The sequence below is a fragment of the Leptonotus elevatus genome, chromosome 19 (assembly GCF_054856555.1).
Source record: "Leptonotus elevatus isolate MCC_2025b chromosome 19, RoL_Lele_1.0, whole genome shotgun sequence".
Classification (NCBI taxonomy): Eukaryota; Metazoa; Chordata; class Actinopteri; order Syngnathiformes; family Syngnathidae; genus Leptonotus; species Leptonotus elevatus.
The window spans coordinates 13,378,365-13,391,828 of record NC_141257.1 but is presented as its reverse complement, the minus strand read 5'-3'; the positions used below and the strand labels follow the sequence as shown (position 1 = coordinate 13,391,828).

Genomic DNA, 13,464 nt, shown 5'->3' with positions numbered 1-13,464 from the left:
GAGACTATGACAATAACAAAAATTGACTGACAATTTCATCAATAATTTAAGTGAAAACGAATTCACAAAATCCAATCAGAAGAAAAAAAGGAAACACTAGTGGGAGAAAAACACCCAGAAACTGTTTAATAATGTTCAAACATGTTTACGTTCATTAAACAACTGTAAGATTAATCTCCTTAGGCAAAAACTAAGTTTTAATACGTCATATTATTGTCAGTTCAACATGTTTAATTGAAGCAAAGTCCATGTTAAATGTCTTGCGTGTTAAACTACAATTACAAATAGGTGTGTTATAATTTTCTATATAAAAATGTAAATGTATGCTGAAGGAAAACATTAGTTGACTAAAAGACTAAAACTTGAATTAATTTGAGTGAAAAGACTATAAAAAATGTTAATTAAAATTTCTTGTCAAAATTAACACTGCACGAAGAGAAACAAAAAAAGTTGTTTTTTAAACAAAAAAACTTTTTCCACACACAAATGGTGGCTAGCTAGCTAGCTCTCTAGCTAGCTCCCATGGTGCTCGTTTACCTGCTAGGGAGCTAGCTAGCTAGCTAGCATCAGGGGCAAAAGCTAAACTGTGGCAGGGATTTTACTTTCTGGACCTGGATTTGCCACCTCTGACGAGCAGTTTGTTCATCCATCGAACCGCTTTTTCAGCAAGTCGTAGAGCAAGCGCATGTATTGCTTTCAACCTCTTGTTTGCCTTCAGCCCTGATACACATGACTGGTCAAAGCCGAGTGAAGATGTGTGCTTTCTTTTGTTTCCCGGCATTCAAGTGAAGGCCGACAGAGCGTCGTTCAAACGGGAGCTGATGCCTTTGATATCTCCTGCAGTAACGTGACGGAGGCAGGAAAAAAAAAAGAGAAGAAGATTCTAATGTATAATGCACAAAGTGCTCTCAAGCCCGTGGGCCACAAAATCCATCGCTGCTTTTGTGCAATACCTAATCTTAGGGATCTTATTTTAATGACAATGCCTCTGGAAATAACAACAAAATTAAAAACAACCCAGGATGAACGAGAATATAAAATTCCCCGCCGTTTATGTGCAGCGAGGTGGAAACGCGCCTGCCTGTTACCTGAATATTTCAGTGTATGCATGCAAAAGGCCCGCAGAGTGCACACTCGACACGAAAGACCTGAGCGAGCGCACGTGTGCCGGGATCCCGATGTATTTATAGACGTGTGCGGGCTGGAAGCAGTCTGTTGTGATTCCAGTGGTTCGAATTAATTAAAGGCTCTTGACTGCGGCAGGAAATTGCTGCTAAGGGGGTCACGGCACTTCTGCTGGAGATCTTGAATGATAATATTAGAATGGAGTTACCAGTTCAAATATGTTCATCAAATGTACATCATTATTGGAACATTATTTAATCTCCAGTGAGTGATTATAATTTCCTCATCTTAAAAAAAAAAAAAAAACTCTTTGGTTGCGATTGTAGTATAGTGTCGTTTCAGGTTATTGTCCATCTGCACTGTGCTGAATGTACCGGTAAGCAGATAATATTGCTGAAAACAGCTCAGCGTAAAAGTTATGAGGTCACTGCCTGGGCCAACTACATTTGAAACTTTCCCCTTTCAGTCTGTTACTGAGACAAAACTAGTTTATACTGGTTTCTAAATAAAAACAATTTTGGTAGGCTTGAAGATTAATTTAGATGTTTCTTCTCCTCCCACACACTTGATTCAAATAAATCAAATCAGGATTGTTGATGTTTCAGATGTTTCCCCTCCTTCGACACACCTGATTCATTAAATCATGTCAGGATTGTTGGTCATGTTTCAGATGATTCCAATCCTCTAACACACCCGACTCAAATACGCCAAGTCGGGATCAATGATAATGTTTCAAATATGTTTCCCTTACTCCGACACACTTGATTCATATAATCAAGACAGGATTGTTGGTCATGTTTTAGATGTTTCGCCTCCTCCAACACACCTGATTCAAATAAGTCAGGATTTTGTTGATCATGTTTTATATGACCCCCTCCTCCAACACACCTGATTCAAATAAGTCAGGATTTTGTTGGTCATGTTTTAGATGATTCTCCTCCTCCAGCACACCTGATTCATATAATCAAGTCAGGATTGTTGGTCATGTTTTAGATGTTTCCCCTCCTCCAACACACCTGATTCAAATGATCAAGTCTGGGTCGTTGATCGTGTTTTAGACGTTTTCCCTCCTCCAACACACTTGATTTTTGGTCGTCTTGAAGTGCATATCCCAAAGTCTAGTTTTGCAATTTGAATACAACTCTGCTCTACTCCGCCGGCACTTAAAGGAAAATGAAATTCATGTGACTCAATGCATCTTGTGCTTCAATGTGCCAGGAAGTAAGGTTCTCTTTACAGAAATTGACATTTCCGCTAATTTAACAGACAACGTCATTTTCCTTTATTGCCATTGTTTTTTAAATGTACAAGCTATCTTATCATAAAGCAACTATTTCCACTTCAAAACAAGTTAGCTGGCTAAAGTGGTCAATAATTTATGAAGGAGCTCTATTTCGAAAACATGCAAAAACATAAAAAGTGCACTCACGTCTTCTTGATGTGCAGCTAAATGCTTGACTGGCATACAACTGGACTTCATCTCCATAAAAAGGCAACAAAAAAGGACCAAAGTCAAAGTTGTGCTTAAAGCTGTGCTAAGCAGCCATAACAACACATCTTCATCTCTTCACGCTCGTCAGGCGGTAGTGAGCAGCTGCTGTGCCCACCACCCACCCTGAAAAACAAGGAAGTGGTGAAACAAAGCTCAGGGCGAAGTCCCAGTGACGTCTCCTCCTGCTTCTTCCCATCATCCTGCACTGTGCCCCCCCCCCCCCCCCCCCCGCATGCTTCTTACTTCCTCCTCCTCCTCACTTCTGCCCTCCCTTGTATTTTCTCTCCTGACATCACTTTGCCTCCTCCCCCCTCACTTGGTTGACTCCTCCACTGATTTGGGGGCTGCCGGCTAAGAATAGAATAAGCCTTTATTAGTCACTATGTGCCAAGGTCAACTTTTTCTTTTCCACATTCAGTTCATTTCCTATTTCTTTATAATTTGTCCTCCCGAAATCCTTCCAAGTCCAAATTCTGTCGTGTTTTCCTCCCGTAATCATCCGTTTGCCGTCATTTCCTTCATCCACCCTCCTTTCCTTCCTCTGCTCATTCCTGCCACCCTTGTTACATCATCTGTCTCCACATCCATTCCCAGGCTTTACGCGTCATGGTCGCCGACATTTAGCGCAGATGGAGCAAGTCTTCATCTTCTTCATCCTCAAGCTTACTTCCACTTCAGCTAGATGAAAACTTTCAACTATTCATACTTGATGTCATTGAGTGTGACTGTTTTGTCTGGTGCTTTAAATTTGTCCCGCTTTTGCTCCTTGTGACCCTCAACAGGGGAAGTGGTACAGCTAATGGAAAGCTACGTCATATATAAATAAAAAGCATTGTGCTGACCTCTGCTGGTGTAATCCAGAAACAACGTGGAAAATTGTTTTGCACACAACAGTAAAATGCACCCAGTAGGATCCGGTCCAATAATATTTGCCTGCCTCCAACACACATGATTCAAATGATCAACTCAAGTCTGGATTGTTCACGTTTCAGCTGTTTCCCTCCTCCAACACACCTGATTCAAATAGTCACATCAAGATTGTTGATCATTTTTTTAAATGTTTCCCCTCCTCTGACACACTTGATTCATATAATCAAGTCAGGATTGTTGATCGTGTTTCAGACGTTTCCCTCCTCCAACACACCTGATTCAAATAATCAAGTCAAGTCAGGATTGTTGATCATGTTTTAAATGTTTGCCTCCTCCAACACACCTGATTCAAGTCAATCCAGGATCGTTGATCTGTTTTAAATGTTTCCCCTCCTCCAACACACCTGATTCATATAATCAAGTCAGGATTGTTGATCATGTTTTAGATGTTTTCCCTCCTCCAACACACCTGTTCCGAATAAGTCAAGTCAGGATTATCAATCATGTTTCAAAGATGTTCCTCTCATCTTCACACCTGATCATTTAATCAAGTCAGGATTGTTGGTCATGTTTTAGATAATACCCCTCTTCCAACACACCTGATTCAAATAATCAAGTCAGGATTGTTGATCGTGTTTCAGATGTTTTCCCTCCTCCAACACACCTGATCCAAATGATCACAATCGTTGATCGAATGATTCAGGCAAATGATTCAATTCAATTCAATGATCACAATCAATCTTTTGGATCACAATTGTTGATCATTTGAATCAGGTTTCCCTCCTCCAACACAGCTGATTCCAATGAACAGGATGGTTATCAGGCTTATGTAGAGCTTGCTGATAAACTGATCATAGGTTGAGACATCACACATAAAAAAAAGCAAAATCTTTTTTTCTTTTTCCTTTTTGCAATAACCAGCAGAGTCGACATTTGTGACGCCAATCCTTCTTCCCTTTAGACAAAAGGACACGGAGTCCAAAGTGACCTGTCTCACCTCGGCTGCGTGCGACAGGCTCCTTTCCCTGTAGGCCGGCGAGGGCTCGGCGGAGCACAGGGGAGTCAGACCGCCGTTTTTCAGATGCTGCCCTGAGGGTGACTTTGGTACCGTCCACACAGGAGCGCCATCTGAGTGAATGACAAGGTGTCAGCGGCAAAAGTCAAAGGTCATCATTGATTTGCGTGTATTGATGCCCAAGTTGGCTTGCAAGGAATGAGAATGACAAGGAGGATGGAGACGGCGCCAATCCCTTCGGATTTACTTCTGACATTCAATATTAGATTTCATCAATAAAAGTCAAAGACGAGACAACAGGATATTGCATGTGTGTGTATTTGTGTGTGTGTGTGTGTGTGTGTCTTTATATCTGACCGCTTCTCTTTGACTTTGTATCAGAAAGATAAATACCCAAACAGAAAGTCAGAATGTTGCTTTATTTTGACTTGTGAATGTGGCTTCCTGACATCTTTTTACCAAGTAGACACTTCACAATAATTTAAACATTCTAATTCATGAAATAATTCATCAATTAAAATTAAGGACTTTTGTAAAAGCAGATTTTTTTTGGTGTGTGTTAGATATGCGTAATGAAGAAGAATGAGAATTCTATATGATTTAATTGAATTATATTTAGAAACAATTTATGAGACATTAATGCATTGCTATTAATTAAAATAAAAAGCTGTACTGATTGAAACTTGAGTGGATAATTCAATGTCATGTAACCTTTGACTTGTAACATTTATTGTGTATTGTGACATTGATGCACTAAATACAAATATTAAAATAATAATAGCTGATGTAAAAAAAAAATTGACACACCCCTGCTTAAATGTGTCAAAAAATAGTTTGGATTTCAAAACGTTTTCCTTCTTATAACCTGTACAATTAAATGTTGTTTTTAGATAATGTGCATTTCAAACAGTTCATAATTCCTTTCTGAAGATAAATAACTGCAGGTTGAACTTTTTGGCCATAATTTCAAAATGCATATTTGTCATAAAAATAACATTGTTTATCATTAAAAAAAAAAAAAGAGTCAAAGGTGGAAGAAATTATGAACAGTTCCAATTACCAGTTCAAGTATTTTCACATCCATCCGTTACTGAGCAGGGGTGTGTTGACTTATTATATCCTCTGTATGTAAAAATACCGCTAGATCTCATTTCCAAGTAGTCCTGATAGAGTCTGACTGTCTCCCTTTCAAATCTCCTAACAAGCTCTCAAATTTGGTTTAAAGCAGAATCTTCCAAGATGCGGTTCTTTGAATTTCATTAGAGAGAAGCACTCAGTCCAAAAGCGCTCTCCATGTTTGTAGGTTTGAAACCCTGACTCGGCAAAAAATGTCTAAAGGAATCTGTTACACGTTATTGCAGGGGTTGAAGCCAGGACTTCACGTTGACAGTCCGTGTGTCCATCTTCTCATCCAGCCGTGACCTGAAGGTGACTGTGGCTCCTCATACATATATTGTCAACAATCTGACTTTAGGGAGCACTCATCTTTGCTTCTACTTTGGCCTAGTGGTCAAGCAAGCGGACTGCAGTTCTAACATACATGGGTTCAAACTCAGACACATCCATTGCAAAACTAGGCCTGCTTTAACAATTTGACCTTAAAGGCCAGGTAAAAGAAAAAGGCAAAGGCGCACGGGGAGCAAGAGCCTGCAGTACTGAAGTACCTGGGTTCAAATCCAGGACAGGCAGAGGTAGGTTTTCAAAAACAATGTATATTAAGGCATTTCAAAACAACGACCATGTATATAATAAGGTGTTTTTTTAAACCAGTAAGGGTGTTTTATTTAAAAAAAAAACGACCATGTACGGTATATAGTAAAGTGTTTTAATATAAATTTAAAAAATCCATTATAGTAAGGCGTTTTTTTTTTTTTAACCGACCATGCATAGTCCATGTATATTAAGGCTTTTTTTTTTTTAACGAACATGTATATAAAGTAATGCATTTTTTTAAAACACCATGGCACCATGGTGAGGCATTTTGTTAAAAACCGACTATGTATAATAAAGCTTTTTTTTTTTTACTACCATGGCGTAAGGCGTTTATTTTTAATGACCATGTATAGTAAGGAACTTTTTTAAACGACCAAGTACAGTAAGGAACTTTTTTGTATAGTAAGGCATTTTGTAAAAAAAAAAAAAAAAAGACTGTATATAGTATATATAGTATAGTATAGTATAGTATAGTATATATAGTAAGGCGTTTATTTTTAACGACCATGTATATATAGTAAGGCTTTTTTTATACGACCATGTATAGTAATGCATTTTTTTTAAACCACCAAGGCTGGGGTTTTTTTTGGGGGGGGTGTTTAAACAACCATGTATCATAAAGCGTGTTTTTTTTTTTAGTAAGGTGTTTTTTTTAAACGACCATGTATATAATAAGGCTTTTTTTTCTTTTTTTCTTTTTTTTTAATGACCATGTAGGTTGGTTTTTTTGGGGGGGGGGGGTAACCGACCATGTATAGCAGGCTTCTCTGGTCGCTCGCAGCGTAGTTTGAGTAGATCGCGGACAGATTTCAAATCTGAAAATTTCTGTTGCTGTTTGTAAACAACATTCAAAACTGACCCTCGAGGAAGCAGCCAACCAGGAACGAGCGTGAACCCAGTCCACCAATCAGGAGGGGTACACACAGCGGCATTTTGAGACCGCTGTTGATTTGTTGTTGTGTTTGAAGTAATCTAAAAGTAGATTGCGGTGGAAAAAAATTTGGAGATCCCTGCTTTAGATTATTATTATTGGATGAAACTGGACCCAGGGGAGAAATTTGCGTGTGTGTGCGCGGGAGCGGGTTATTCATGATCAATTCTCATGTCACAATAGATTTTCTAAATGTATAGATAAATACATACTTTATGATGTGTTTACAATCGTATTTCAAGCAGGTTCATCTTCTGTTATAGGCCACTGGCTTGATGCATGCTGGAAGTGCACAATGCTGGTGTAAATTAAGGGGGAAGATATGCATGCTCCACACGTTATGTTATACAATTGCATGGACAGCAAGATTTAGATCAATACTCCATAATTACAGAATGTAAAAAAAAAAAAAGTGTATGACTTTTCATTCCATTCACATTAACCCTTTACTTATTAAAATAGAAGAATGTTCAAAATTTCATAATTACCAGATAATTGTATTGTAGAAAGCATTGGAAATAAGACATACAATCATTATATTGGCGTATTTTTGTGGGGAAATTTTCTGTGGCCAATATATAGAAAAATATGTTACTAATATTTGAAGAACTTTGTATGTCATGATTGTTGCTTTTTGCCAATTGGGAAAATAAGCATTAGCATACAGGGTCTATTTTAATTAGGGACGGGTGAGTACCGATCACCTGCCTTATTTCAAGGTATTGGTATTTGCGACGATGACCTATACCAGTAGAGCCAAAGCTTAGTATTTAGAAAAATAGAAAGAATAGAAAACTTTAAGGAAAAATGCTATGTTGGGATATATAGGCCTACCTTTAAAATGATCTGCCATCCGTTTTAGGAGGTAAATTTAATTTATCAAGAGTATTAGTGGTATCAGTGACTGGTATCGGTATCGTTCGTGACTACTCAAGAATTGAGTACTCGTACTGCTATTTGGGGAAAAAAGTGGTTTCGAACATAACTAATTTGAAATCATTTGCTCCCAAAAACTGATAAATACGTTCTATTTTAAATATTACCATGCTCCCAAAGACTTATTTATAAGTTTTTTAAATGTTTTTTTTTTAATGCTAGAGCATACAGAAGGCTTTGAACTGAAGAGAACGCTTGAAGCAATGGTAGTTATTACAAAAACGACCAGTAGGTGGCAGCAGAGTATAAGTGATCAAACAGGGCCATCTTGCAAAAAGCTCTTTTCCTTACTGTTTTAAACAGATTTGTGAATAATGATACAACTTAGCTATATTCTAATGCTAATTGCAGAAACAGATACAAATATATATGTTTTTCCTAATGAAAGAAGAGACCATGTTTTTATAACAACAGAACACAATATTCTGTGGGCCTTGCAAAATCAGTCAAAATCCAGTAAAACAGACGGTTGCGAAGGGGGTTGCAGTGAAAATGAGGGAATCATCCACTCGGGTAAAAAAAAAGAAAAGAAATTGTGTTCAATCCCAATTAGCCATAAAACAATAATACTAATAAAAAACATTACCTGAGACAAAGTTTTTACGCTTCATGTTTTAAGATACGAGCACGGAACGATTTAAAACGTGTTGAGTAGTCACATTATTGCTGTCCATGCAAATCACTGTCCGCCCATTCCTCTGCATGTACGTACAGTAAATCAAGGGCCTACTTTAAAAAATGACTTGTGTCAGGCTGTGAAGGGACTCGTGAAATTTCATCTCCTTTGTGGATTTTCATTTCACTTCCTCACAGGATTTTGAAGTTCATGGAGGCGACAGAGGAGAGGAAAGCGGATTCAAGAAGAGTTGGCCTGGCGAGACAGACCATCAGTCCATTCACAAGCTCGACGCCATGCACTGCCAAGTTATTCATTAAGCGCTTTTTCTTCATATTGTGGATCATTCTCATGCGTCGCACAGCCCAGCATTCTGCTTAGAAAATTCCTCACTGTATTAAGGGGCGCGTATGCTGAAGGCGAGGGTGCGGTTGGAACCCCACGGGGCCTATCAGCCAGGCAGCGGATACAAAGTGGTTTGTACTTGCAGCAAGGTGGTCCCACTCCACAACAACGCATGGCGACTGTTGGTGCAAAGAAGTCAGGACTGACTGTCAATTTCAAAGGTTTAGAAACAAGCCGAGAATATCGAGTTGGCACTTTTGAGGTACATTCTGCCATATTTGACATCCCCATCCTTGTTTGAAATCCAGTGAAGCACCCTCAGGCTGCAGGAGGTTTCAATCCAAATAACTTTATTGGCTCCATTATGATCAGGCACAGTGAAGGAAAAATTCAGCAACATTTGCTACACACATTGAAGTTGATATTAGCCATCAGGCAGGGACAGGAACTACAGTCCAGCCGGCCTTTGCTAACGGGTTCTGAACACGCGGACGGAAAGGGCAAAGAGGAAGGAGAGGATAGAGAAGTTGGGGGCTCCAGCAGTACAAGAATGGAGCCCAGGGACGACTCACCCGTGGAGGCTCCGTGGTTACGCTGAGTGGCCTGAGACTGAGGCGGCACCTGGCTTTGGCTCTGTTGGAGGATGTTCAGGCACTCTCCCAGGCAGCTGAGCGTGGCGGCCGACGTGGCTTTGAGCAGCAGCAGGTCCTGGTCCAGACAGGAGATGGGGCCTTTGGGGGGCAACGAGTCGATGGACTGGACAAGGTTCTTTTGTTGGCCCTCGGCTTGCGACATCATCTGGAAGACACGTGAGAGCATTCCCACATATGTTATTGGCATTTTTATTCATCGCACTTTTTTTCCCGTGTGAAAACTCCCACATAACACTTCCGATTTAAACTTGCTTCAAACATTCACACCTCCCGGTGTAAATATATATATCATCCGATTCCACATTACTTACAGTATTTGCACAATTTAACATTAAATATCTACTTTTCAACATTCATTTTCAATGGGACTGACATTAAAAACTATTTAAGTCCCACTTTAAAGCGCATTTCCATACATATATTGCATTATCCAGTAACCAGGAGGTCGTGGGTTCGAATTGCAAATATATCCATGGCCATTAGCCTATGCTAAGTGATATACATGTATAGCAACTGGCTACCATATCAAGAAATGCATTATAATTTCACTGAAATTATTAAACGCATGCTAGCATTCAGCATCAGATGACACTTTTCAAAAATAAATACGCCATTAGCCATGTGCTCAGTGGTTAGAGCAATTGCCTTCCACCATAGAGTACCTGGGTTCAAACCACACTTGGACCACATTTTAGTACTAATTTACTTCATAAGCACATACATTCATCTCTTAGCATTTTTTACAGAAAATTGCACTTTGTCTAGTTTAACTTCTAACTTCCACTTGAGCCAGGCTTGACTCGAGCGCACTGGTACACATTTAAAAATGGAAGGTGGATAAATCCTGGTCGTATACTGTAGATGAGAAATGAGTGAAACTGGCAAAAAGGCAGAGCGGAGGCAGTAGCAGGATGAATTGCAGATCTTAATTCAAATTCTGAAGGCCATCTTGGATAAATATCAGCCAGCTGTCAAAAATGCCTGAGTTCAATGATTTTCTAATCTTTTAAAATGTCACAATGACAAGGTACTTTGTTGAACTCTGATACTTATTCCACAGCATAGAAGCAACCGTCTCTAAATGGGATGAGTTCAACTTTCTCTTAAAGATGTACCGTACTTTACAATCCATCTATCATCGAGAGCTGCCAAAATGTATCGATTAATCGACAAGTAATTGATTATCAAATTAATCAACAACTATTTGAATAATCTAGTCATCGTTTGAAGACATTTTTTTAATGTAAAATTGTCCAAATCCTCTGATTTCAGCATATCAACAGTAATTGTTCACTGATTTCTGTAGTCCTTCATGAAAGAAGACTGATTAACGTCTGTGTTTAATCAAAATAAGACACTTATTTTGGAAAACAATGACTGAACCGGTACCATCAATGCCTTTTTTAATCACTAGACGAATACAAAGTACGAAATAAACACGAATCACTGGTTAAAAAACAGTAATCAGGGAAAAAAAAAATCTGTAATACACTTTAATGCAAAATTAAAATAAATAATCAGTTTTTTTTCCCAAACTAACAAACTTAGTTTATCATCTTTTAATATGCATCAATAATCATGCCCAAAGATATAAATTGCAAAATGAAGCTAGGATTGAAGGAGATTAACATTCAATATTCTTGAGCAAAAAATAGCAGGGTCTTGAAATACTGGACTTCCTGTTTTCAATCTTCTTCTATTGTCAAATTCGCAGTGTCAAAGACAATAAAAAATAGTGCGTCGCCATCTAGTGGTCGACAGTGAAATCCAACCGGAAATAAATGAGAACAAAATATAGTTATGAACTGTACAAAAAATCCGCAAAAATAGTGAGACCATGATCGCTCTCATTTTGCCTGTTTATTACATGATATTAAAAGTGAACGTGCATTGCAATTGTCTTTTTAATTTCATTCTTCCATCCATCACATTCTTCTGTGCTCACATGCCATTTGTGTATCATAGCTCTTAATAAATACTCGTATATCCATTCTCCTATATCCACCTCTGCACCAAAAGAGGAGTATGAGAACTATTCCTGTAGGAATCACCTATTTGGTCGAAAGGCATCACAAAAGGGAGGAAGACAAAGTTGCATCTTCCTTGTGGATAATAAGCTTTTCTAAGCACTAATGTATGCGGGTTGCTAATCTTACCTTCATTAATATTGTATATGTTCACAGCCCACACCTCGTGTTCCGCACGCACTTGACAAGCACTATCTGCAGCGACGCGCAAGAGCTATTTTAGAAGCAGTCAAAGCTGCCGGATGAGCTTATATGCATCTTTTGTAGTCAATGGAAAAGACTCAACAATCATTATTCGGCTATGCGTTTACTTAGATTGGATCCACTGAGAACGGATTGTTTAGTCTTGTTACAGAATCTACCTTATGGAGGACCAAAAATGCAAAATTATAAATAAGTAAATAAATACATGTGAAAAATAAAAATGGATATAAAAATATAATTAAAAAAAATAATATAAAAAATATAAATGGTAATAAAAAAATAAAAATAAAACGCGACCCTTGTGAGGACAAGCGGTACAGAAAATGGATGGATGGATGGATGGTAATAAAAACTACAAAATGTATATAAATATGTATGTAAAAATAAATACAAAAATAAAAAACGAGATTCAAAAAAATACAAATTAATTAATTTGGGAATAAATACAAAAATAAATATATAAATAGAATTAAATGCCACTCAATAAATAAAAAGGCTCTGCTCTCATATTGCAGATGCTGTTATGGAGGACCAAAATAAAAATAAAAAAGAGAAAATAAAAACGGATATAAAAACATAATTAAAAAACAATATAATATGGAGGACCAAAAACGAATTTTTTTTTAATAAATATAAATGGAAATAAAAACAACAAAAAATATATATAGCTAGACATAAATAAAAAAGTACAAAATAAAAAAAATAAAAAAAACGATAAAAAAAATACATGTGGAAATAAATACAAAAATAAATATATAAATAGGATTAAATGTCAATCAATAAATAAAAAGGTTCTGCTCTCATATTTATTTATTTCATGCTGCATATGCTGTTATGGAGGACCAAAAATGTCAAAATAAATGTCAAAATAAAATTGGATACAAAAATATAATAAAAAAATTACATAGAAAAAAGAGACAGATGTAAAAATATAAATAGAACTGAACATAGCTTCAGGGTTCCTGTTAATGAACATGTGTTCCCATGAATTAGTAACACGTCATGAATAATGTTGAAGTGACATGATCACTAGGGCCTTTACAGCAAATGTTATTTTGCAGATGACAAAAGGCTCACAAGAGAGGTGTGAGATGAAAAAAAAAGTGACTTATTACACTACCCCTTATTTATAACATTTAGTTTACTGTTATTAAAGTACTTGTAATGTGTAATCTATAAATTGTTCACACGTGACATGACTAAAACCAAAAGGGAGCAGACTGGCCCGATTTCCAAACACAGAAAAAGCAGACTTTCTCTCTGTGGAGCCAATGGGATCAGCAATGTTTCCAGAAATAGCCTAACCCCAGTGATCCAGCTCCAACATGGCTGTGCGAGTGAGTGCCCGCCCGCCCGTGCCGCCCGCCTGCCCGCCCGTGCCGCCGTTTGATGAGCTCACATCAGTCGGCTGTGACAAGCTGGCAGAGGGGAGACGCTCATGTAGTCTGACTCCCGCTGCCACACACTCAGGAGATGGGCAAATAAATATATGCGTGCGCGGACGGACGGACAGATTGAAGGTGACAAATGTGGCAAA

The 13,464-nt window shown here is 38.0% G+C and overlaps 1 protein-coding gene across 1 annotated transcript in view; it reads right to left on the bottom strand.

Moving 5' to 3' along the window:
- Positions 1–13,464, bottom strand: part of osbpl10a (oxysterol binding protein-like 10a) — a 46,560-nt gene that overhangs the window by 4,492 nt on the left and 28,604 nt on the right. The window contains exons 6-7 of the mRNA XM_086063006.1: positions 9,616–9,841; positions 4,485–4,615 (exon numbers count right to left, since the gene is read on the bottom strand). Coding sequence (XP_085919132.1) covers positions 4,485–4,615; positions 9,616–9,841 — 357 coding nt within the window. The remainder of the gene's footprint in view (positions 1–4,484; positions 4,616–9,615; positions 9,842–13,464) is intronic.